The following is a 27,860-nucleotide window of genomic DNA, read 5'->3' on the forward strand; positions in this document are numbered from 1 at the left end:
TCACATCTATCTAAGCTGTTTCTACTGCATTTCAAATTCAGAGTCTTGCTATAGTCTTTCAAGTTTCAATGTGTATTTCTTTACTTCCTTCCTGATTTGTACTAAATACCAACACTGATAATTAACGTACCGTTGGAAACAGGAGGAAGAAAATGTGGAGTGTTACTTTTGGAATTTTGAAGTTGTGAGACACAGCAGTGTGTGGTAGTATATACCTGTAATCCCAGTACTGGTGAGACAGAGGAAGATGGATCCATTAGGCTCAGTGGTCCATCAGCCTAGGTGAATCAGTGGGCTCAGGTTATCCAAGGGACCCTTTATCAAAATGTCAGGTCGAAAGCAGCTGATTGTGACCCCCAGTGTCTGGCTTATACATGACTGTACATTTATATGTACTCTTGCCACACACATGCACACAAGTTGTTAAATGCAATGTGGTTAGCAGAAACCTATTAAAATTATTTATTTGCAAGCTTGCCTTTTCCAACTATATAAGCTAGGGTTATCCAGGAAAAGTAATACAATACAGAGAGGTATAGATATACCTCTCTATATTGATAGAGATATAAGATTCGTCTTAGCAATGGTAGGAAGATGAGCCAGAGTTCAATGAAAGTCCCTGCTGTTACCCCAAGAGTTCCTTTCCAAGTTTTTCACTAAGGTGAAGTTGAGATTCTTGACTCTGAAAAAAAAAAAGAATCTGTCAGTATGAATCACACTTTGAGTTTAATAAGTGTTGTATTCAGTAACAGGTTAGAAAAAAATTACTCAGGGAAAGAGTACACAAGACACTTGAGGGTGTGGGCTTCTCATGCATTTGATGTCAGTGGGCTCTGAAGTTCCATCTTCCCAGGGTTGCTATGGAATCGAAATGAGATCATTGGGTGGTTCCTGAGATGTGCAGACAAAAGGATCGAGCACAAATTTCATTTGGTACCATAAAACCCAAGATCACAAGAACTGCATGGGAAGTTAAGATGTTTCCTCTGTCAACAAAAAGTTAATGGTCTTTCTTGTGAGACTCCCAGATAATATCTGGGAGAGGGATAAGGTAATATTCAGGGGTGTATATATTTGTGCCTGAAGCATGTTTCATTGCTGTTTTAATATTCTTAAGTATCTGTATATAAATGAATATTATCTCCACATTAGCAACCTTCACAGTACATGTCATTAACTATGCTGGAATGCTTGAGTTCCGCCTGCTCGAGTCTTCATGCAGAGTCCCAAGTGAGGGACTCATCTCCCTTTTCACGTCTTTCCTGTTTAATTATCTATTACCATCTACAAGCTTGAGGCCCAAGAAAGTCTGTGGTATTGTTTCCATCAAACCCCAAAGATCAGAGTACCAGCATATTCATTATTGTATGGACCAAAACTGAGACCAAATGTAGAATATGGGTGTTTCAGCTTCAGAGAGGGAGGAGGATTCTTCCTTCTGTCTCTTGTTTTCCTGTTCTAGGGAGATCCTGGATAAAATGAATGCTATTCTCCCCATGTTGATGAGCACCATTTATTTGTTTTGTATGCACATTAAAATGCTGCCCTCTCCCAGAAACTCCAGTTCTCTCACAGATACAATCAGAGCTTAACAGCTATTTGGACAACCCTTTCTCAGTCAAATAGTTGCGTAAAATTAACAATCACTTTTAATAAATAGTCAAAGTTCTTTTGCGGTTTATTTAATTTATTTTGTACTTGGGACTGAATCCAAGCAACTGTGGCCTTGAAAATATTAGGCAAGTGGTCTACCATGGACTTATGTTCCCACCCCACCCCCCACTCCATTTTTTTCTTTTTTTTATTCTGACATTGGGTCTAAGTTGTCAAAGCTGTCCTTCCTGTTTTAGCCTCTTGGGTAGATGGCATCCCAGGCTTGCTGCACAATATACTTGTAAGCACCAATTCCCAGCATATATTGGGCTCTAGCCTTTTGTTGAGCACAGCTTGGAACATTTTATCTATAGCTCTTTATCTCCCCCAATCAATGACTTATGTAGTGTTATGATTCCCAGAGTACTAAATCACAGGGAGGTACCCTGTGCTTGGAACTAGATTTTCATTTAAGTTCCCGTGTCTTCTCGGAAAAGTATTGTCTGTCTAGGGTATCTAAAAATGCATCATTTATTATATCACTAGTGGAATTTGATTCACCACAAAATGACACTTATGATGCATAAATGTTTATGTTCAATGTGATAAACACAACAAGGTTTCTAGTTTAAGTTCAGCGCTCATTTTGTCATGAAATTATATGACCAAATAAGTCTTTTTATTTTATGGACTTAGTGGATTCAGTGTTTCTCATAATGTCAGTGTGATTTGAAACTGCTTCAGAATCATGGTTCAATAAACATGGAAGGAATATCTCCTGGTTTGTTTCCTGTCTATCTGCTGGCATTGCTTTGGGTTTAATAATTTGTGGCAACATATACAGGCATGTTTTTCCCTTGAAGATTTATAGTTTAGGAATGTATGGCTTTCCTATCCCACATTACTCCTTTCTACTTGTAAAAGATACATATTATCTTTTACAAGATTCAGCCTATCTGTCCATCTATCCCTATGTCATTAAATACTGTTGTAATGTAGCTTTATTGTTTGAGGACATATAGCACTCATACCAGGCATCTCAACTCATTTATGCTTTCCAATAATATTAATGTATGGTAGATATTATACATCCAATTTTATGGGCAGGGAAATGGGGAAGAGGCTCATTCTTCTGGGTGTCAAAATTGGAAAACCCTGATCCACAGTACACAGTACAGATATGATTTATTGATATGCCAACTTGTTTTTACGGTGGTCATGCCCTTTTACCCTCAAACATGCAGACCCATTTCCTTTTCTTTTTTTTTTCTTTTCAAGAGCTGAGGAACCCATGACCTTGTGCTTGCTATGCAAACACTCTACCACTGAGCTACAGCCCCAACCCCCCAGACCCATTTTCTGAGCATGAGAGTTGATCATGTGTCAGAACATGGTCCATGAGTCAAACTGTCTGAGGAGAGTTCTGATGTTGTGAGCAAACTCCAAATAAAAAGAGCAAAAGTCTTATAACCTCTGCTCCTCCATAACATAGGTTTGTTCGTGGAATGTGCTTTCAAGCCCTCCTCAGGTGTAATAATAGGAATGGGTTTACTTTAGATTACCCATCAACTTTCCTAACACTATTATTCAGAGTGCGGTTTCCAAGCACGAGTTGTCCTCCTGACTGTATATAGCCTGAGCTCCTGTGTCCTTGCCCTTGTGACGGTATACAACTTGAACTCAAGTGAACTTTGCTCACATGACCTTGCTTAATACTCGGAGTGCCTTTAGAATATAAGTTGTTTGAGGCTCTGAATAAAAATGGCTACTGCATTAGACTTTAATCTGTCTAAGTTTTACACTCTACCTTCCAAGTTCACAGGGTCAATTAGAGCCGTGCCAATCTTGGATACAAACGCTCTCTCAGTGGGCAACCTGGCAGGTTCTACATTCCACCTGTCCAGCCATCATTCCTTTCATTCAGTGCTGTGCCTTTAGCTGACCTTGAGAACAAAGGCCTTGCCTTCTAGTATTTGTTCTAGACCTGCTGATAACATCACACATGCTCCGGAAAAATGGATGATAACTAACTGGTAAATTTGTAGACATACCCAGCAATGGAATAAACATAAAAATGGAATTTCAGCTGGGCGCTGGTGGCACACACCTTTAATCCCAGCACTTGGGAGGCAGAGGCAGGCGGATTTCTGAGTTCGAGGCCAGCCTGGTCTACAGAGTGAGTTCCAGGACAGCCAGGGCTACACAGAAAAAAACCTGTCTCAAAAAACCAAAAAAAAAAAAAAAAAAAAAAAAAAAAAAGAAAGAAAGAAAGAAAGAAAAAAGGAAAAAATGGAATTTCAGAAGAATCATTTAAAAATGGCTAGTTATGTACTGTTAAGGCTCTCTATTTTTTAATTTTATAATTCTGATCTTTGTAAACAGCACCTTCCTATTTTAAGGTAACTTGTAACTTTTTACATGCTATAATATGTATGCTGCACATTCTGTAATTTGGTATATTTCAGCTGATCTCTCTTTGAATGGGCAGCAAATGGTTTGATGTGACTATTTTCTTGTTAATTTAGTATTTCTCATGCTATAAAACTTTGCTAGGATAAATAAAACAGTCTTATGTCAGATGCAAGAACATTTTGTACTGGCAAATTTACTACTTGCTGGAATAACAGATTTGGTTATATAAATAAAATATTTGGTCCATATTAATTTACAATCAAGTCACCATCTTTGGTTGAGTATGGACACTTCATTGCCAGGAAAACAAAATCTTATTTCACTAATATTTGACTTCAACTGTTAATTTCATGCAATATTATGTATGACTCAGATCTCCAAATAAAAATAAAATTCCCCATCTAATTCTCATCTTCTGTTAATTTTTAACTTGATTTAACTCAGCATAATTGCCTATATGGGGTCCTACTTGCAGTATGCCATGGTTAGTAGGAAAGCCGAATAGAAAGCGGTGTCCTTATGGCTGTCTTTCATAGATTCTGTGCTAAAATGCAGTTAATTACAAATTACTGTTATTCTTACATAAAACCATGCCACCCCAACATTTCTTTTTCCTAAGGTAGCATGTTAAATTTGGTCCCTGCTATTTAATGTTTAACTCTTTCCAGCTTTTATTCCGAATGAAAATGAAAACAATCTTTTCAGAGACTTGTGATTAATTACTACAACAAAACTCTCGGCTGACTGATACGTTTGTAAACATCCACTTAACAAAGGAGGACTGTATTCCCTGCCCCCCATGTCCACAAACTGGTTGAGCCCACCCAAGCCTGTTCTGCAAGTTCAGACAAACCCCAAAGATGTTAAAGTGGTAACAGACTCCAGTACTAGCATACTTTATCTAGACCTACCCAAGCCATACAAACAGTCTCAAACCGCACTTAATTGAATATGCTGACTATATCTTGGCAAAAGGGTCAATATTCTAAAAGTTTTCTAAGAAAAGAGCCCCTATGGAATTTCTTCATTAATGTAATGTGTTTGTTTTTCAATATTGCCCTTCAGCAAACCTTATAATACGTTCAGTTTTATGATTAAAGGGTGTTATAAAAATTCATTTTATTCTTTCCTGGTTATAATTGCACAAGCTTGAGTAAACTTATCCTATAAAAATGGCTCATGGTGCCTCTTTTTATTTGATGTTTTATGTAAAAAGTGAAAAAAAAAGAAGTTAAAATTGAAAATGATTTTAAGCTGCTTTTAACTAGAATTAGTTAATATCAATTCATATAAAGATCTGTGTCTTTTTCATTGTATAATTTTCCCCTTTGTTTTACTTAAAGGGCAATTGATTTGTCTGATACTTTACTGGCTAATAAATCTATATTTTATTTGGAAAATACCAACTCCACCACCTATTTTTAAACATCAACGTACAGGTGCATTTCTCTCACAATATTAAGAAGACTAAATCTGTATCCTTATACGTACTTGTTTCTTCCTCATATGGTTTAAAAACTCTGCTGACAGGGCAGCGTTTGAATTCCTTCATGCACATGCATGAAAGACTGCAGCAATGCTTTTAGACAGGCTCTGACTGGAAAGAATAAGAGAAATTGCACATGAACAAGGTTAGTTCAGCATTATGGAAACAGAACTTACTGTGTTGGCTTTGGTGTCTTACGCACATGGAAGACGGATGGCTTAACATCATGAGGATCTTTTAACATTCACTTAGCATTGTGATTTTTTTAAGTGCAAAATTCTTTTGAAACTTTTGAATGTAGTTGAAAGATGAGCAGGGGGAAGTCAGGCTTCCACCGCGTGCAGCCAGGCCACTCTTAGTCTGTGGCATGTCCTTGTCAGGGTTTTCTTATTAAACTCTTGGGGATGGTGCCATTTGTATTAAACATGTCTCTTTGGACAATGCCAAGTGACAGCTAAGATTTACTCTGAAACCTTGCTTTTTTTTTTTTTTTTTTTTTGGATGTCTCTGGCTTTTGACTGATACTTAATTTTCCACATTTCCCCCCATTAATACTAAGACTTCTTTGTGCATAATAGTTTTTGTTCTTTACCCTCTTGAAAACAGTCCTGTGATGGTATCTTGTGTGAATATGTGAGAACATTTGCGTCAAGCTTTCATTAGGAAGAATAGGTCGTAACGTAATTTAAAAGGAGCTTTGTTTCCAGTGCATTTTATTGTTAAGAAAGATATAAATTAGAAAGTTAAATATTTGGGTCAAGGTTAGAGAAAGTATAGTTTGCTTGTTTGTTTAATCTTATAATTGTCTTAATTTGTCATCAGTGAAATGTCAGTTCAAGTACAGGCAAGGAAATCTGTCATTTTCAAATGTCAAAGGTCACAGCAAGCTACAAAACATCAAGTAGGTAAGGTGGTAACAGATAGAAGCCATCCACCTATGCTTCTCTGCATTACACACAGCCCTGAACCCAACTGGTTACTTTTGTTGAATGTAATGGCACATTTTATAAGTGCCTTGGTGTTTCTTGAAATTTAGGAGAGAACTAACTTATTTTTCTGATTTTGGAATGAACACATCCTTAAAGGGGAAAACATATGCTATGAGAGCATTGTAAAACATGTGTTTGGATTCCACACACATCTGGGCCAAGACAAGATAGCACAGGCACACTGCTTGTGCTCAGTTCTAAGGTAGGAAATTTCATCTGCTACTTTTTGACTCATTTTAAAATGTGGTAAGATCTGGTTAGAAGTGATATCTTTTTTAAAATATGGCTTCATGTGGTTGTCTTTCAGTTGCTATGTTCACGGGTCAGCATAGTTTGTCCTATGAGAAGAAGGCCCTGCTGTGTATTTAGTGTTCTTTCGAGACTTCACTTACTGGCTTCCTGTAGTCATGGCTTGTTGGTTATTTTTCCTTTGTTTATTGCCTTCCTTCTGTGTTCATCTACAATAGCCTTCCCTGGCCTGATGATGAAGAACTTTCAGACATAACTAAGAGGGGTACCTGGGCTCAGTAGGGCCACTCTTTCTTTTCTTCTTTCCCTTCCATACAAGGTCTTCTTGTGGAACCCAACTGGCTTTGACCTTGAGTGTTGGGACTATAGGCACGCGCCCTCCCCCACTGTTCCTCACTATTGAGTCTGCTCCATAGCACTCTTCATCTTTGAAGGAAAGTAGATCCTCAAATTGGACTCTGAGTCCTAGATCTCGACAGTAGAAGAAAGATACTGCCCTTACATTGGATGGATTAGAGCTTCAGGCACCAAACACCTTTTAGAAATAACTACCTGCGAATTAACCACAGTTCTTATCTACCTATGAACTCCAAAGCTTTGATATGACAGGCCAGTCCAGGGAAAAAGCAGGCCTGGTAGAATAAACTTGAAGTGTCACAGAAAAGTGACCATGTAGCCCTGGATTCCCCTGACTGTGGAACTGGGTGGGGTTAGTGTTTGACTTTATTATCGGAAGAAAAATAAGATGAGTATCACAAATTAAATTTTACTCCTTCAGAAAATTTCAGAATTATTGCCCATATCTCTTTTGGCTCATGAAAGATATTTTTGTTACAATAGCACCTGAGCTAAACCTTCTTAAAAGAATATCACATGTGACCGTCATACTTCATGAGCATTGACTAGTGTAGCACCTACTAAATTTGTGCTCTAAAATATTTGTCAGATAATTCCAACATATATGTGTGAGCCCAGCAAAGTTATTTGGACTGTCTTTACCCATGGAGTTACCATGGTTCCCAGTTCTCTGGATACCAAGCAACCTTGTTTATATTGACTATTGTGAATGTAAGATAGCATCTTGTTATAGTCTGTTGTGAATCTTTGGGTCCTGTTTAAGTTATTAGTGTTTCTGGAGTAAAATTCAGTGTCTCATAGCCCCTGCTTATTTCCAGCATCCATTGCATTGCTCAAAGCTTCTGTGGGTTTTGTGTGGATCCATGTCCTGTGGATAGGCTCAGTGGCTATCACGTATGTTGTTTATCACTTAGACCCACTCTGAGACTCTACAGCATGATATTTTGGGTCTGATCAGTTTGTGGGCAGCTCAAAGTGTACACCCGGGAGCCGAGTCTGTACTATTGTACCATCATATCCCTTCTATCTCTTCTTCCCTTTCAGTGTTCTCCTGGAAAAAGGAGACCTTGCTACAATCTCTCACATTCCCAGTGACTCTACTTATGCTCAGAACTTAGCAACAGGAGAGGAAGAAGAGCAGTAACAGTGCTCGCCCACAGGTCAAAGCCACTGCAACTCCTGATCCATAGGAATGTGCCGTTCTGAGATATAGTCCAGATTCTGCTGTTTCCACACAGCTGCTGTTCTGTTCATGGCCACCACTGACTGACACAAGACTGGTTAGAGGAAAAAATGTTCAAGAATGAACAAAGAAAAAGACTGGTGGAATTTATTCTCTCCCTTAATTATCCGAGAAATATTTTAAAGCATCAATTAAGGAAATGCTACACTAACTGGTCCTTCTTGAAATATAGAAACACTTTTAAAGATAGTAAAAATAGAAGGAATCAAATAGTAATTTTAGAACTGAAAAAATATATTCAAATTGACAAGTAGCTTGTTGTATAGTTCAGAAGTTAAGATTTAGCATTTCCTCAACTGCTCTCAGCTGTATTTTTTCAGATAGGGTCTCTCACTGAAGATGTAGCTCACTAATTGATAAGACTGGCTGGTGAGCAAGTGCGAGGGATCCACCTGTTTCTGTCTCTTCTCCTTTCCTCTCTCCCCAGTACTGTGTGTGTGGGGAGGTCAGAGGGAAGAAAGGGGATTCTAAAAATCTAGGCTTGGGCAATAAACACTGTGCTGACTACGCCATCTCTCCATTCCAAGGTACTTTCTGAATGAGGAGAGGTAGAGTGGGTAAGAGGACTGATGCATATTCATTCAGGTTATTGTGTTCCCCAGATCATTACACAGTCCAGACCCATATTGTATTTGACAGTAGAAGGCACTCACATTTATAATGGTTTCCTCAGTGCCCCTTTCTCTGTATCTGTATATGTGTGAGTGTTCCTATTTTGTAACCTAGAGTGTGTAATCCTTTTGTGTCAGACTCCCAAGTGCTGTGAATTCAGGCTCCTGCCACTATTCCTGGCTGTTTTTTTTTTTTTTTAAATCACATTTTTTGAGATGGCTTCTTGCCATGTAGCCCTGGCTGATCAATATAGCCCAGGCATCTTTGAATTCACAGCAATCTTTTCACCTCCACTTTCCAAGAATTATAATCATGCACTCCCATGCCAGTTTTCTTATAACTGTGTGCTTTTTCTTAAACAAAAATCATTTTATATTTACTTAATGTATCTTATCAGCTTTTAAAAAATGATTTTCCTTTTGTTTTAGCCTACAGGTGATCTGAATGTTGATGTCTGTTTCATTCTGTGTGGTTTCTGTTCTTTTTCTTCGATGGTATAATTGGATCCTGAAACTTGATCATGTTTAGATTTATATTTTCCCTAAGATTAGAGGTACAACATAATCACAATCACGGCTGCAGAGGTGGCTCAGTGGGTAAGAACACTGACTGCTTTCCCAGAGGTCCTGAGTTCAAATTCCAGCAAACACATGGAGGCTCACAACCATCTGCAATGGGATCTGATGCCCTCTTCTGGTGTGTCTGAGACAGATACAGTATACTCATAATAAATAAAATAAATAAATCTTTAAAAGAATAATCACTTACTGACTGGCTTTGTCCTTGTTCTGGAAATGATATGTACCATGATATTTTAATTGTATCAATCAGTTTTGATATATTAAAGACATTAATACAGAACTTTTAAAAATATGTTTGTGCACACATGTATTATGTGCATGCATTTATGCATATCTGTGCATGTGCTTTGTGTGTGTGGGTATACCTGTGCCCATTGCATGCATACAGGCCAGAAGTCCTACAATGTCCTGTTTATCATGCTTTGTTTTATTTCTTTGACATAGGTTTGAGCTAGGTTCTGTCAGTAACCATGGCATCAGGCAAGCCTCAGCAATACTTCTATTTCCACCATTCCATGCCTGGAAACAGTTGTGGGTGCTGGGAACTCAACCTCAGGCCCCCATGCTTTTATGTGGTCTTACTCACTGAGCCATCTCTCCATTTCATTGTGATCACTCGTTCTAATGTACTGGGATAATAAAACCAGAATGGCCCACAATTATTCCATGGTTTTATTGAATGATACATACTCTAGCATCTCAAGAAGTAAATGCTAGTTATATCAATATTTCAGTAATGAGACAGGTTTTTAAATATGTATTCCCATTTATGATCATCATTTCCTTTTCAGACTGTATGTATGTAGACAGTATAAAGTGGGGTAGCTCAGTAGAAGAACATGTGTTTGCTTTTTCTTAAAAACTGATCTTTAGTGTTATCTTTCAATTCATTGTTGTAACACCTTACCAAGGTGTGACCTAAGACTTCCAGAAGCATCTCAGATACTGAATTGAATTTGGATAAAACTTGGTTATTGAATGCTTGTCCAGTTCCCATTACCTATAATTATTAAACATCTTATTTATTTTCCTATGTCATCTTTAGATGATTGGAAAATTATTTAGACTATTGCTGAACTATAAACCTTGGTGATACATGCAGATAAAACTACTGGTTGATTGGGGTTAGTTTCTTTTTTTTTTTTTAATAGTTTTACATTAGAAGTGGAAAGAGTCAGCACATGGGTGGCTCACCAAGTCTTTCTAAACTCACAATTCTCCAGTTGCCACACTATGGAAAAAGATTAAAGAAAACTGAAATGTTACCTCAAAAGATTTACACTGCTTGAGGGGAGCTAATCAGCTATGGTAGGCAATTAGCATATTTTTTAAGGAGGGATGCTTTTATGATCCCCAAATTATACAAAGTTAGTGTCAGCTAAGCAAAGATTCCAATCTGGCTATACATCAGCTCACTTTTAGAACTTCACAAAATGCAGGCTAGAAACTTGTTGAGTATTCTGAGTCTGTGTGTTTGAAGCATATGGAGTAGAAAAAGGTCCTCATCCAGGCAGAGGCACTGAGTTAGAAGAGCTGGTGGGAGGTTTGGAATTTCTGGTCTTGGAGTAGAACAGTTTGAGAAATAGCCAATGTTAATAGATGATATATATATACATATGGGCCATAGAAAGCATAGGAACACAGCTGTTCTATCTCAAAGCGCTGTATGATATGTTATACAAACAGTGGGACATTTTATTATATGAGCTGACCACCCAGAAAGCACAACCATTTATCATTATTTCTTGGCCTTGAATCTAGATCATCCTCACTTAGGTTTTCCTTTCATGATCTTTAATGTTTAAGGATGGGGATTTTTTATTTCTTTTACTATTAATTTCCTTGTATCTTATTTGTTATGTAAAGGGAGAATACTTTTTAATTCTAAAATGTGTTCAGGATTACAGGGTACAAGAACCTCACAGGTAACTTCCATGCTTTTACTGGTTTCACATATTGACAGCATGATAATTTCTTGCTGCATTTACTTTACAATTTCCATGACTCCTCATAACTGTATGCTAAGTGGCTGATGAATTAGGCCTATACATATATATTGTTACATAGCACTTTAGTAACAAATACTTTTCTGGGAAAATGCTAATATAATGGTTAGTAAATTGTCAAATTTAATCAGGACAAGTACTAAAGGCTTAAGAAATTATGACCAAATGAGAAAAGAACATTAAATTCTTGAGGACATTGAAGCCATTATAAACATTCTTTGCTGACAGTCATATGAATTTATATTGACACATTTTAAGGCAAATACAATGCATTAAACTGATACAGAATAGAGCTTATAAACTCTAGTAATTTGAAACAGTGACTCTACTTACAAACTCTGAAAATTTCAGAATGACAGCAGTCTTATGCAGTTCTCTAGAATACACCAAAAAACCCAGTTTTCACGTTCAAAGAGTTTAGCTATTTATTATGAATATGACAGGACTTAATCAGAATGTAAAATCTTACTTAAAATTATCAGACACAATTATGATTCTGAGAGGAGAAAAGACTTTAATCTTCCTATGTTTATATGTGTGTATATATATGATAAAAACTAGAGCTTATAAATAAACTTAGCAAGATTACTATAGGAGCTGAATAAGTTACTTTACATTATTTTACATAAGTTTAAAATAGAGTGTAAAATTAGAAAATCAACTGAAATTTTACCAATAAGCAATTGAAAGTGAACTAAAATGACTTTGTACTAGATGCTGTAAACCACGGTTACTTAAGAATAATGAACAAAGATACCAAGAACTGGTAGATGAATCATGATCACTGAAAGAGCCAGGATTTTCAACTTGTTATTTCTTTTAAAACTCAGAATTATGAAAACTGATTGGAAAATTTTCTTGTCAGTGAATGATTCCTAAGTAAAAGTTCTGTATTTAGCTCACTGAGCAAAAGTAAGAGACTTGGGGTGGGTGGAGGGAGGACACAGGGAGGGAGTGGGGAGGGGATAGGAACTGGAGTGATGGGGACAGGGAAGAACTGAGTGAGAGAGTACTGTGAGAGACCACTGGATTGGAGTTTATCTCTAGGACAAGCTAGGGCAATGGAGACTCCTGGGAATCCATGAGGGTCCCCCTAGCTAACCCCTAGCAATGGGGGAATATGAGCCTGAACAAGCCATTTTCTGTAACCCAGCAAGATATCTAATGGAGGGATTGGACATTTGCAACCCAGGAACAAAACCTTAGACCTACAACTTGTCCTGCCTACAAAATAAGCAGAGGTAAAAGATGGAGGCAAGTTTGAGGGAAAGGCTGTATCTGACTACATTGCCTGCCTTTGGATCCCTAACTCCTAACTGGGCTGCACTGTCTAACCTTAACAAAAGAAAATGCCCCTAGTATTACTCCAGCTTGAAATGCTTTTTTCCCTTTTTATGAGGAGAACGCAGGGAGGAGTGGATGGGGGCAGGGGAGGGGTGAGGGAGAGAAGGGAGGAGAGAAGGGATGGTAAGTAAATAAATAACTGAATAAAAACCCTACAGAAAATTCTGTATTTAGAGCTGAAATACAGTCTAAGATAAATGCAAACTATAGTTGAAATTCACCTTTAGTATACTTTTTTGGGTGATAGAAGGCTTGTAACTTTAGTTTTGTCACTATTAATTCACATTGAACAGAAAGATTGAAACTGCATAAGGACTATATTGTTAAACAAGGAAGGGCAATCTCGGTATTACTTTTTTACTTGAAAAATCCTCAATTATTTGTAGTTTATTAAATTTTCCAAAATGATTATGGCACTGGCATATTCATTGCTGAGATGGCAGATAATGTTCTAGTCATAGATTCAATACTTTGTGCATTAGAAACATCTCAAAATGCTTCTTGGCATACATAAGGATGTTGTAGAGCCACGTTTCCTTTCAAGTATATAAGTGTATGACGTATTGATTGCCTTGACTTTATTTCAAAGGACTCTGGCTGAAGGATGGTTACCTTGTACTCAGAGTCTTTTGAGAGGGACTTCCTTGGCCTCGACTTCACAGAGCACCCTTAGCATTTCCTGTTCAATCATCTCATTGTCTCCGAGTAATTTTGCGTCGTATTGAGCACACTATGTTCATGGGTCCTTTTCTTACCTCGACCTATTTTACTGTGTTTCCATTTTTATCTCTCTGAATTCTTTTCAAGTTCCTTGCTTCCACTTCTAAGCAAAGTCTACTCACCTTTCTAGAGTAAATTAAAATTGTCTGATTCTGTCAGCAGTATGTGTTCCTTAACTTGGCAGTATTTTATAACACAGTCTGGCTCATTCAGCTCCTTTCATCATCAAACTAGATTTTATCAGGGTTACGTATCTGCAGAGTTTTGGGAACTGTTTTCTTATCAATAAGAAAATAGAACCCCAAAGAGATGAGGTGATAGAAAGGCAGTGTAGCTTAGTGTAGTGTATCCATATTCAGAATAGAAGGATTCTGTTGATCTCAATCCATTGGATTCACTTTGTTTATGTGTACTTACTTTTCTTGACTGGAGGGTCTGAGCAAAGAGCATGTTGAACAGCATGCTATAGAAACTATATCACTGTAGGAACGTGTGGTCTTTGGACAGACGTGTAGTTAAATGTCCTGGTGAGAAAACAGGATTATAACACTTAGATAATACATACATTTCTTTTTTGAACCATTAAGTGGGAAAGTGGCAATAAGACTTTGGGCATGGTGGAAGGCTCACTAAGTGTCCCATATCTTTCCTCTACCCACAGTTTGGTCTCCTAAGGTACCTGTAAGCCTATAAATGTAAAACTTTTGGATTTGTGTACTTTTTCTACCACCAAAAAACCTGGATCTTATGAAAGTCAGTCACTTATCTGACTTCAAGATACATATTCATAATGATTCTTTCCTCTTTGGTCACCATGGTTTCTATGTTACTATGGCTTTGTGAAGAATAAACAGGACACTTTGTAAAATGGAAATTAGTAACAGGAGTATTATTAGATGGTGTTATTTTAACTGTCTTTTTGAGCTTTTTAAAAAAAGAATCAACTATTAATTGGTAAATTCATGTAGAAAACATGTTACATACACAGCCCATGTATGAAGCAGCAGGGTCAGTGGTGATCCAGCCAATGTTTGATTGGGAAATAGTATTTCAAATTACATTTTGTTGTCTTAGTTCAACATCAGTACTTGACAGCTATAACAATATTCTTTATTACCTCCGGATTCTCCAGAGTGGGACTTCATATCTTTTGTGAGCATGAACAGAAAGTTCAGAGGTGAATGCCATTGTGTCATATGGTTCGTATTTTAACTGTTAAGCTATCCCAAATAAGCCTTGCAAGATTGAGGAAATCTTTCATTTGTTGTGGTGAGTCCAAACAGGAACTGCACTGTATTGAATTGACAATGTAGATATATGGCAGGGAAAATCTGGAAGGACATATTTACCTAAAGGTGAAAATCTCTGAGATTCTAGGACAGTACTTATGAACAAAAAGGGATAGATAGTCATCACACAAATGATTGTCACTTCTAGTTATTCCCTTTAAAATACAGACTGAGATCTCTTACTTCTCAGCTCTGTGCATAATGGAGGGTTATTACATACTATTTAATGTATGAATGCATTGTATGAATGCATTGCCCTGTCTGGTAAATAGAATCAAGGATGTCTTAGTAGGTAGCTCAGGTCCCAGTATCTAGCTTGGAGCAAGAATCTCCCTCATCTTAGTCAAGGGGGAAGAACATCAAGCAAGCCTAAGTTTCAGGATAATGGGGCTTTGTTGTGTGCTTCATTTGAATGATACAATTTTTAAACTTTTCTATTTCTAATTGCAGAGAAAATTTCACAAGAGATTTGTGTGGTCATGAACACAAAGGATGAAGAATCTGTAGGACATCTTCTTGAGGAAGTGCTAAGAAAGGAACTAAATGTAAGCATTCAAAGAATGACTTGGACCAACTGTCAAACATTTTTGTGGTATAAAGGCTGCATCATTGCAAAAGCACACCAATCATTCAAACCAAATGTTGCTATCTCTTCCTCCCCTAAGATCCTTCACTTTCCTAATACTGGGCTCAAAGCATACTCCATCCCCTGTCCATTCCTCCTGGGCAGTGGTTCTCACCCTTCCTAATGCTGGAAGACTTTGGCACAGTTCCTTATTCTGTGGTGATCCCTAGCCATAAAGTTATTTTGGTGCTACTTCATAACTATAATTTTACTACTGTTATGAATTGTAATGTAAGTATCTGATATGCAGGATATCTGATATATGACCCTGTAAAAGTAATTAATTAGCGGCTTATCTATGCCCTCTTGTTCTCAAATAACTGCTGGGCATTTCTATGCTCTTTCTTTCCTGTTTTAGGTCCTGAATAAAGACACAGAGACCTGGTATTTTTATTAAGATGCTGCAAGCCTAAGCTGGCAGGTTATAAGCTATTCTAACCCAAGTAGGCTGTTAATACCCAGACAAATACCCCATTACTTACCATCTTGTCTTGCCCTGGATTGCTTTGGTCCATGTGTGTCCTCATGGCTACTCTCTCATTTTCATGTTCTGGCAAACCCTCCTGGTCTCTCCATACCTTCTTCTTGTGATCCTCTGTTTCTCCATTTGGTCTCCTTATGGGACCCCTTGACTTAAGTTGGAGGTCCTTCCTTATTCTCTTATGCCCAGCTAACTCTCTGATCAGATCTTTATTAGGCAATCAGAGGTGATGGAGAAAAATGTTTATGAAAAATGTTGATACTGGCGGTGCTTCATAAAAATAACAATACCAAATTCTAGCCTGTATTCAATTCTCTGCAGGTACAGAAATATGCACTTGAATAATACAAAGACAACCTTTACACAGCACACAAAACCATCCCCCAACATGACCCCTTTGTAGTTTGTGACAGATTAACAACCACTGCTTTTGGGTGGTTTTCGTGGTCCTCATCTTCCTATGAGACATGTTCTAAAAGTCCTGCTTGTTGCAGTGTCCCAAGGTATGACTCAGATACAGTTGGAGGCCTAATGGCCAGCATATACTAGACACTAGTAAATTGTGTTTCTTATAAGTATCAGAGATGAAGATGAAGGGAGAAAAGAAAGACAATTGTGACCATAGATGAGGTAATCATGATGCTAAGAAAACCGATGTATTTGTATCAGTTATGAACCGACCAGCTTCCTAGTTAAACTTCTATTATTAATGCTGGGAAAACGGAAGAAGCCATGGGATAGATACCAGAACTGATTATATCTTTCATCACTGCAGACTTCTATAATCATTTTGATGACAGCTTTATGTTTTGAAATGTTTTTGTTTGCCTAATTGATTTTATTACAGTTTAATTCATTTTGTGTTTTCTTTTTTGCCTTTTTTTCCATTCATTAATGTATTTATCCACTTTGCAGCCTGATTACAGACCCCCTCCCAGTCTGACCCTTAAAGATCCCTCCCCTGATTATGCCTTGCCCTTCTTCTCAGAGAAGGGGAGCCCCCTTGGGTACTAGCCAGCCCTGGGGCATCTAAGGGTTGAGAATGGCACTGAGCATATCCTCTCCCTCTGAGGATAGGCAGCCCAGTTAAGGCAAGGGGATCAACTGGCAGGCAACAGAATCAAGAGACAGCCTCCACCCACATGAAGTTCAACATGCACATCTGCTACAAATGTGTAGGGAGCCTAGGTTCAGTCCCTGCATGCTCTTTGGTTGGTGGTTCAGTCTTTGTGAGCCCCAGGTTTGTTGACTTTGTGAGTCTTCTTGTGGTGTCCTTAATCCCTCCTGCTTGCTCACTTCTATCCCTTCCTCTTCCACGAGACTTGCTGAGCTCCACCTGATATTTGGCTGCATCTACTGCTAGATGAAGCTTCTCAGAGACAGTTATACTAGGTTCCTTGTTTGGAAGTATAGCAGAATATCATTAATAGTTTTGGCTCTCTCCTATGGGATGGGTCTCAAGTTGGTCTAATCATCGGATGTCCAGGCATTTAGTCTCTGTTCCCTCTTTTTCCCTGCACATCTTGTACACAGACAGATTTTGTGTTGAAGGTTTTATGGGTAGGTTGATGTCCCTGTTCCTCTACTGAAAGCACAAGGCTACCTTCCTGATACTTGCTATACCAGAAACATCCAGGGACATACACACGAATAAAAGCCAGTGTAAGAAGAGAACCAACTAAAGCCAGGGACATATGACACCTTTAGAGCACAGCTATCCTACTACAGCAAACCCTGTCTATCCTAACATAAACAAAGCACAAGAAGGTGACCTAAAATCCAATCTTTTTTTTTTTTGATTTTTAATATTTTTATTACATATTTTCCTCAATTACATTTCCAATGCTATCCCAAAGTCCCCCATAGCGCCCCCCACTTCCCTACCCACCCATTCCCATTCTTTTGGCCCTGGCATTCCCCTATATTGGGGCATATAAAGTTTGCAAGTCCAATGGGCCTCTCTTTCCATTGATGGCCGACTAGGCCATCTTTCGATACATATGCAGCTAGAGACAAGAGCTCCAGGGTTCTGGTTAGTACATCATGTTGTTCCAACAATAGGGTTGCAGATCCCTTTAGCTCCTTGGGTACTTTCTCTAGCTTCTCCATTGGGAGCCCTGTGATACATCCAATAGCTGACTGTGAACATCCACTCCTGTGTTTGCTAGGCCCCGGCATCATCTCACAAGAGACAGCTATATTTGGGTCCTTTCAGCAAAATCTTGCTAGTGTATGCAATGGTGTCAGCGTTTAGAAGCTGATTATGGGATGGATCCCTGGATACGGCAGTCTCTAAATGGTCCATCCTTTCATCACAGCTACGAACTTTGTCTCTGTAACTCCTTCCCTGGGTGTTTTGTTCCCAATTCTAAGAAGGGGCACAGTGTCCACACTTTGGTCTTCATTCTTCTTGAGTTTCATGCGTTTAGCAAATTGTATCTTATATCTTGGGTATCCTAAGTTTTGGGCTAATATCCACTTATCAGTGAATACATATTGTGTGAGTTTTTTTGTGATTGTGTTACTTCACTCAAGATGATGCCCTCCAGGTCCATCCATTTGGCTAGGAATTTCATCAATTCATTCTTTTTAATAGCTGAGTAGTATTCCATTGTGTAAATGTACCATAATTTCTGTATCCATTCCTCTGTTGAGGGACATCTGGGTTCTTTCCAGCTTCTGGCTATTATAAATAGGGCTGCTATGAACATAGTGGAGCATGTGTCCTTTTTACCGGTTGGGACATCTTCTGGATATATGCCCAGGAGAGGTATTGCTGGATCCTCTGGTAGTACTATGTCCAATTTTCTGAGGAACCGCCAGACTGATTTCCAGAGTGGTTGTACAAGCTTGCAATCCCACCAACAATGGAGGAGTGTTCCTCTTTCTCCACATCCTCGCCAGCATCTGCTGTCACCTGAATTTTTGATCTTAGCCATTCTGACTGGTGTGAGGTGGAATCTCAGGGTTGTTTTGATTTGCATTTCCCTGATGATTAAGGATGTTGAACATTTTTTCAGGTGTTTCTCTGCCATTCGGTATTCCTCAGGTGAGAATTCTTTGTTCAGTTCTGAGCCCCATTTTTAATGGGGTTATTTGACTTTCTGGAGTCCACCTTCTTGAGTTCTTTATATATATTGGATATTAGTCCCTTATCTGATTTAGGATAGGTGAAGATCCTTTCCCAATCTGTTGGTGGTTTTTTTGTCTTATTGATGGTGTCTTTAGCCTTGCAGAAGCTTTGTAGTTTCATGAGGTCCCACTTGTCAATTCTCGATCTTACAGCACAAGCCATTACTGTTCTATTCAGGAATTTTTCCCCTGTGCCCATATCTTCAAGGCTTTTCCCCACTTTCTCCTCTATAAGTTTCAGTGTCTTTGGTTTTATGTGAAGTTCCTTGATCCACTTAGACTTGACCTTAGTACAAGGAGATAGGAATGGATCGATTCGCATTCTTCTACATGTTAACAACCAGTTTTGCCAGCACCATTTGTTGAAAATGCTGTCTTTCTTCCACTGGATGTTTTTAGCTCCCTTGTCGAAGATCAAGTGACCGTAGGTGTGTGGGTTCATTTCTGGGTCTTCAATTCTATTCCATTGGTCTATTTGTCTGTCACTATACCAGTACCATGTAGTTTTTATCACAATTGCTCTGTAGTAGAGCTTTAGGTCTGGCATGATGATTACACCAGAGGTTCTTTTATCCTTGAGAAGAGTTTTTGCTATCCTAGGTTTTTTGTTATTCCAGATGAATTTGCAGATTGCACTTTCTAATTCGTTGAAGAATTGAGTTGGAATTTTGATGGGGATTGCATTGAATCTGTAGATTGCTTTTGGCAAGATAGCCATTTTTACAATGTTGATCCTGCCAATCCATGAGCATGGGAGGTCTTTCCATCTTCTGAGATCTTCTATAATTTCTTTCTTCAGAGACTTGAAGTTTTTATTATACAGATCTTTCACTTCCTTAGTTAGAGTCACGCCAAGATATTTAATATTGTTTGTGACTATTGAGAAGGGTGTTGTTTCCCTAATTTCTTTCTCAGCCTGTTTATTCTTTGTGTAGAGAAAGGCCATTGATTTGTTTGAGTTAATTTTATATCCAGCTACTTCACCGAAGCTGTTTATCAGGCTTAGGAGTTCTCTGGTGGAATTTTTAGGGTCACTTATATATACTATCATATCATCTGCAAAGAATGATATTTTGACTTCATCTTTTCCAATTTGTATCCCTTTGATCTCCTTTTGTTGTCGAATTGCTCTGGCTAGGACTTCAAGTACAATGTTGAATAGGTATGGAGAAAGTGGACAGCCTTGTCTAGTCCCTGATTTTAGAGGGATTGCTTCAAGCTTCTGACCATTTACTTTGATGTTGGCTACTGGTTTGCTGTAGATTGCTTTTATCATGTTTAGGTATGGGCCTTGAATTCCTGATCTTTCCAAGACTTTTATCATGAATGGGTGTTGGATCTTGTCAAATGCTTTTTCCGCATCTAACGAGATGACCATGTGGTTTTTGTCTTTGAGTTTGTTTATATACTGGATTACATTGATGGATTTCCGTATATTGAACCATCCCTGCATCCCTGGGATGAAACCTACTTGATCAGGATGGATGATTGTTTTGATGTGTTCTTGGATTCGGTTAGCAAGAACTTTATTGAGGATTTTTGCATCAATATTCATAAGGGATATTGGTCTGAAGTTTTCTATCTTTGTTGGGTCTTTTTGTGGTTTAGGTATCAGAGTAATTGTGGCTTCATAGAATGAGTTGGGTAGAGTACCTTCTGTTTCTATTTAGTGGAATAGTTTGTGAAGAACTGGGATTAGATCTTCTTTGAAGGTCTGATAGAACTCTGCACTAAACCCATCTGGTCCTGGGCTTTTTTTAGTTGGGAGACTATTAATGACTGCTTCTATTTCTTTGGGGGATATAGGGCTGTTTAGATCATTAACCTGATCTTGATTCAACTTTGGTACCTGGTATCTGTCTAGGAATTTCTCCATTTCATCCAGGTTCTCCAGTTTTGTTGAGTATAGCCTTTGGTAGAAGGATCTGATGGTGTTTTGGATGTCTTCAGGATCTGTTGTTATGTCTCCTTTTTCATTTCTGATTTTGTTAATTAGGATGCTTTCCCTGTGCCCTCTAGTGAGTCTCGCTAAGGGTTTATCTATCTTGTTGATTTTCTCAAAGAACCAGCTCCTTGATTGGTTGATTCTTTGAATAGATTTTCTTGTTTCCACGTGGTTGATTTCGCCCCTGAGTTTGATTATTTCCTGCCATCTACTCCTCTTGGGTGAATTTGCTTCCTTTTGTTCTAGTGCTTTTAGGTGTGTTGTCAAGCTGCTAATGTGTGCTCTCTCTAGTTTCCTTTTGGAGGCACTCAGAGCTATGAGTTTTCCTCTTAGAAATGCTTTCATTGCGTCCCATAAGTTTGGGTATGTTGTGGCTTCATTTTCATTGAACTCTAAAAAGTCCTTAATTTCTTTATTTATTCCTTCCTTGACCAAGGTATCATTGAGAAGAGTGTTGTTCAGTTTCCACGTGAAGGTTGGCTTTCTATTATTTATTTTGTTATTGAAGATCAGCCTTAGTCCATGGTGATCTGATAGGATGCATGGGACAATTTCAATATTTTTGTATCTGTTGAGGCCTGTTTTGTGACCAATTATGTGGTCAATTTTGGAGAAGGTACCATGAGGTGCTGAGAAGAAGGTATATCCTTTTGTTTTAGGATAGAATGTTCTGTAGATTTCTGCCAGATCCATTTGATTCATAATTTCTCTTAGTTTCTCTGTGTCCCTGTTTAGTTTCTGTTTCCATGATCTGTCCATTGGTGAAAGTGGTGTGTTGAAGTCTCCCACTATTATTGTATGAGGTGCAATGTGTGCATTGAGATTTACTAAAGTTTCTTTAATGAATGTGGCTGCCTTTGTATTTGGAGCATAGATATTCAGGATTGATATTTCCTCTTGGAGGTTTTTACCTTTGATGAGTATGAAGTGTCCCTCCCTGTCTTTTTTAATGACTTTGGGTTGGAAGTCAATCTTATCAAATATTAGAATGGCTACTCCAGCTTGTTTCTTCATACCATTTGCTTGGAAAATTGTCTTCCTGCCTTTCATCCTGAGGTAGGGTCTATCTTTTTCTCTGAGATGAGTTTCCTGTAAGCAGCAAAATGTTGGGTCTTGTTTGTGTAGCCAGTTTGTTAGTCTATGTCTTTTTATCGGGGAGTTGAGTCCATTGATATTAAGAGATATTAAGGAAAAGTAATTGTTGTTTCCTGTTATTTTTGTTGTTAAAGTTGGCATTTTGTTCTTGTGGCTGTCTTCTTTTAGGTTTGTTGAGGGATTACCTTCTTGTTGTTTCTAGGGCGTGGTTCCTGTCCTTGTATTGGTTTTTTTCTGTTATTATCCTTTGAAGGGCTGGATTCGTGGAGAGATAATGTGTGAATTTGGTTTTGTCGTGGAATACTTTGGTTTCTCCATCTATGTTAATTGAGAGTTTGGCTGGGTATAGTAGCCTGGGCTGGAATTTGTGTTCTTTTAGTGTCTGTATAACATCCGTCCAGGATCTTCTGGCTTTCATAGTCTCTGGTGAAAAATCTGGTGTAATTCTGATAGGCTTGCCTTCATATGTTACTTGGCCTTTTTCTCTTACTGCTTTTAGTATTCTATCTTTATTTAGAGCATTTGTTGTTCTGATTATTATGTGTCGGGAGGTATTTCTTTTCTGGTCCAGTCTATTTGGAGTTCTGTAGGTTTCTTGTATGTTCATGGGCATCTCTTTCTTTAGATTTGGGAAGTTTTCTTCTATAATTTTGTTGAAGATGTTTGCTGGTCCTTTGAGTTGAAAATCTTCATTCTCATCCACTCCTATTACCCGTAGGTTTGGTCTTCTCATTGTGTCCTGTATTTCTTGGATGTTTTGAGTTAGGATCTTTTTGCATTTTACATTTTCCTTGATTGTTGTGCCGGTGTTCTCTATGGAATCTTCTGCACCTGAGATTCTCTCTTCCATCTCTTGTATTCTGTTGCTGATGCTGGTATCTATGGTTCCAGATTTCTTTCCTAGGGTTTCTATCTCCAGTGTTGCCTCATTTTGGGTTTTCTTTATTGTGTCTACTTCCCTTTTTAGGTCTAGTATGGTTTTGTTCATTTCCATCATCTGTTTGGATGTGTTGTCCTGTTTTTCATTAAGGACTTCTACCTGTTTGATTAGGTTATCCTGTTTTTCTTTTAGGATTTGTAACTCTTTAGTAGTGTTCTCCTGCAATTCTTTAAGGGATTTTTGTGCTTCCTCTTTAATGTCTTCTACCTGTTTAGCAGTGTTCTCCTGTATTTCTTTAAGTGTGTTATTAAAGTCCTTCTTGAAGTCCTCTACCATCATCAGGAGATATGCTTTTAGATCCGTGTCTAGCTTTTCCGGTGTGTTGGGGTGCCCTTGACTGGGCGAAGTGGGAGTGCTGGGTTCTGATGATGGTGAGTGGTCTTGGTTTCTGTTAGTAAGATTATTACGTTTACCTTTCGCCATCTGGTAATCTCTGGGGTTAGTTGTTGTCGTTGTCACTGTTTAAAGATTGGAGCAGAAGCTGTGTTCCACTCACCAGCAGTCTCAAAATCCTGTGGCGGGTTTCGTGGGTAGCTGGTGGTACCCCGGTGCTGGTCCAGCCGGAAGAGGCCTGTGGTCCTACTCAGGCCGGTTTTCTGCTTCCCTAACTAATGCAGTCTCTGGTCCCGCGTGCAATTGGATTGGAGCAGAAGCTGTGTTCCACTCTCCAGAAGTCTTAAGATCCTGTGGCGGGTGTTGTGGGTAGCTGGCGAGTGTCAGCCGACCCTGCGCCCTAGCTGCCCCGGTGCTTTTCTGACTGGAAGAGGCTTGTGGCCCTATGTAGGCCGGATTTCTCCCTCCCCAACCAAAGCAGTCTCAGTTCCCACGTGATTGGACTGGAGCAGAAGCTGTGTTCCACTCACCAGCAGTCTCAAAAATCCTCTGGCGGTGGTTGTGGGTAGCTGGTGGGTGTCAGGCGACCCTGCGCTCTAGCTACCCTGGTGCTGATCCGGCCGGATGAGGCCTATGGCCCTACTCAGGCCTGGTTTTCTGCTTCCCTAACTAATGCAGTCTCAGGTCCCACGCACAATTGGATTGGAGCAGAAGCTGTGTTCCACTCACCAGAAGTCTTACGATCCTGTGGTGGGTGTTGTGGGTAGCTGGTGAGTGTCAGTCGACCCTGCGCCCTAGCTGCCCCGGTGCTTTTCTGACCGGAAGAGGCTTGTGGCTCTATGTAGGCAGGATTTCTCTCTCCCCAACCAGAGCAGTCTCAGGTCCCGCGTGATTGGATTGGACTGGAGCAGAAGCTGTGTTCCACTCACCAGCAGTCCCAAAATCCTGTGGCAGGGGTCGTGGGTAGATGGCGGGTGTCAGGCGACCCTGCGCTCTAGCTACCCTGGTGCTGATCCGGCCGGATGAGGCCTGTGGCCCTACTCAGGCCGGTTTCTGCTTCCCTAACTGATGCAGTCTCAGGTCCCGCGCGCAATTTGATTGGAGCAGAAGCTTTGTTCCACTCACCAGAAGTCTTAAGATCCTGTGGCGGGTGTTGTGGGTAGCTGGCGAGTGTCAGCCGACCCTGCGCCCTAGCTACCCCGGTGCTTTTCTGACCGGAAGAGCCTTAAATCCAATCTTATAAAGAGGATAGAGGCCTTTGAGGAGGAAGTGAATAAATTCCTTAAGAAATAAAAATGCAATTAAATAGGTGAAGGAGATGAATAAGACTGTTCAAGTTCTGAAGATAGAAAATAAAAGCAATAAAACACAAACACAAAGAATCGTGGAGATGGAAACCTAGGGAAGAGAACAGGAACAACAGATGCAAGCATCATCAACAGAATAATTAGAGTTGGAAGAGAGAATCTCAGGTGTAGAAGATATGATAGAAGAAATTGATACATCAGCCAAAGAAAATGTTCAACCTAAAAAAAATCCTGACACAAAACATTCAGGAAATCTGGGATATCATGAAAAGACCTATCCTAAAAATCATAGGAGTAGAAGAAGGCTAAAAAGTCCCAACTCCAAATCCCAGAAGCTAATTTCAAGAAAATCATAGAAGAAAATTTTCCAACCTAAAGAAAAAAATGCCTATAAATATCCATGGAGCTTACAGAACACCAATTATATTGGATGAGAAGAGAAAATCCACTCGTCCCATAATAATCAAAACACTGAATTTATACAACAAAGAAAGAACATTAAAAGCTGTACGAGAAAAAGATCAAGTAACAAACAAAGGCAGACCTATCAGAATTACACCCGACTTCTTAACAGAGACTCTAAATGGTAGAAGCGCTTGGACAGATGTCTTTGACCTCTGAGAAACCACAGATGCCAACCTAGACTACTATACCCAGAAAACTCATAATCACCATACATGAAAAAACAAGATCTCTCAAGACAAAAGCAAATTTAAACAACATCATTTTGTATTTCCATTGAAGTAGTTTGCTTCCAAGATGATTTTATAAGTAATGTGATGAATTTTTAACATATATAGTATGAACCCAAAGTCCTTTGGAGATGGGATTAGAACTTGAACAGCAGAGAAGCAGCCATGATATCTGGCAGTTGGCATCTAGAGGTCAGTTTTGCTGCCTAAGTTCATCAGCTTATGCACTATGTCAAGAACATCTACATTACAAAGTTGAAAGGGTTTGATAAAAGATATTGATGCTACACATTCTTTGTTGTAGAAGTGAGAATACATTTAATGACTGCTACAGTCTTTGGAGCAACTCTCCCTTTCTGCAATGCTTCATTTGTAGCCACTGAAAATTCTTCCTTTCTGCAATTAGTGGAATTTTTTTCTGTTGTTTCTAAGTATTCCCTACCTTTTTTTTTTTTTTTTTTACTAATATCCACTTAATTGTGGGTACATACCATGCATGTCCTTTTGAGGCTGAGTTATCTCACTCAGGATGATATTTTCTAGTTTCATCCATTTGCCTGCAAAACTCAGGATATCCTCATTCTTAATAGCTGAGCAGTATTCCATTGTGTAAATGAGTCACATTTTTCTGTATCTATTCTTCTGTCTTGTGACATCTGGGTTCTTTCCAGCTTCTGGCTATCACAAATAAGGTCACTATGACCATAGTGGAACATGTGCCCCTATGGCAAGATTGGTAGTGCTGGGTATGCTATTTCCAATTTTCTGAAGAACCTCCAGATTCCTTTCCAGAGTGATTATACCAGATTGCAATCCCACCAGCAATGGAGGAGTGTTCCTCTTTCTCCACATCTTTGCCAACATGTGTTGTCACCTGAGGTTTTGATCTTAGCCATTCTTATTGGTGTCAGGTAGAATCTCAGAGTCATTTTGATTCACATTTCTCTGAAATCAAAGTTCTTAGTGAAGGACTTTGAACATTTGTTTAGGTGCTTTTCAGCCATTCAATATTCCTCAGTTGTGAAGTCTCGGTTAGTTCTATACCCCATTTTTTGATTGGGTCGTTTGATTTTTTTGGTGGTTAGCTTCTTGATTTCTTTATATATTTTGGATATTAGTCCTCTATTGAATGTGGGGTTAGTGAAGATTTTTTTCCCCAATCTGTAGGTTGCTGATTTGTCTTATTGACTATGTCCTTTGACTTCATGATATCCCATTTATCAATTCTTGATCTTACAGCATGAGCCATTGTAGTTCTGTTTAGGAAATTTTCCCCTGTGCCAATGATTTCAAGTTTCTTTCCCACTTTCTCTTCTATTAGATTCAGTGTATTTGGTTTTGTGTTGAGGTCCTTGATCCACTTGGACTTGAGCTTTGTCCAAGGTGACAAATATGGGTCTATTTTCTGTCACTCCAGATTTTTAAAAACTGAGATTTGGGTGTCCTTTAAGGTCTTAGTGGATGTTGGAATGAGCTGTCAAACTGCTTAGCACTTTTTGGCTTCTAGTTTTCCTAACTGTTAAACTACATATCCCCATCAGGATGTTCTTCCTCTTTAACTGTTGTGATCTAACAATTTTGTGTAGCTTTCTGTACATCAGCGCAGTGTGATGTGTACTTATCTTCAAAAGCACCCCATCATTTCCTCCTTTATTTTGCAATAAAAGAAATCATCCAGATTTTAATTTGTATAAGGTCACTTAATCAGTGAGTGCATCAATTAGTGTTAGTTAATGAAAAACGCTTTTTGTTAATTAATATCTCTCATGGGCAGATGAAAGAAAAAATCAGTATGACGTTTTAAAATTTGACAGGATTATAGTTAAGTCTGAAAGAAGTGGCTTCCTTGGATAGGGATTTGTGTGTTTTTCTGTAGATTTCTCTCCCATTATAAAGGCAGGTTTATCTTGTAGCTTTGTATTTTTCAGCCCATAATTTACAGAAAAGCACAAAATGGTGCATATTATAACTTTTTACGCCTGAGAGCTTTTGTCTGCCTTTGAAAAGAGCATATAAAAATGATGAAGTCACCGCTGCTGAAATCTGCAGGGAGATCAGTGTGGGTGTGGAGCTGTGTTGCACACAATGGGGGGATTGTTTTATTGATATGAATAGGAGAAATGTTTCCCACTGAAACTGAAGGAAGAGATTGGGTATGCTTATGGTAATTGCCTGGGAAAAATTTTGCAACATACACTCCGGGTGACCCAAATGTCTAACTGTAACATAATGGACAATACCAAATTCATGTATGAGGTGGCTATAAGTTAAATGGGGAAGCCTACATCTTGTCAGACACATTTTCTACCCCATACTCACATTCTTGCCCAAGTCATTGACATTTAAATTGTAGGACCTCAGTATCAGTCTTCCTGTCATCTTTTGACTTATTTATTTTTTTTGGTCTTGATTTTCAGAGAAAGCTCTCC

General features: G+C 38.8%; 1 protein-coding gene across 2 annotated transcripts in view; it reads left to right on the forward strand.

The window, feature by feature from the left end:
* Positions 1-27,860, forward strand: part of Crppa (CDP-L-ribitol pyrophosphorylase A) — a 321,431-nt gene that overhangs the window by 103,152 nt on the left and 190,419 nt on the right. For both annotated transcript variants that reach the window (XM_021179106.2, XM_021179109.3), the window contains exon 6: positions 15,332-15,426. In XM_021179106.2, the coding sequence (XP_021034765.1) occupies positions 15,332-15,426 (95 nt within the window). The remainder of the gene's footprint in view (positions 1-15,331; positions 15,427-27,860) is intronic.

This window comes from Mus caroli, unplaced genomic scaffold, assembly GCF_978045245.1.
Source record: "Mus caroli unplaced genomic scaffold, Mus_caroli_1 scaffold_14, whole genome shotgun sequence".
In the NCBI taxonomy this organism is placed as follows: domain Eukaryota; kingdom Metazoa; phylum Chordata; class Mammalia; order Rodentia; family Muridae; genus Mus; species Mus caroli.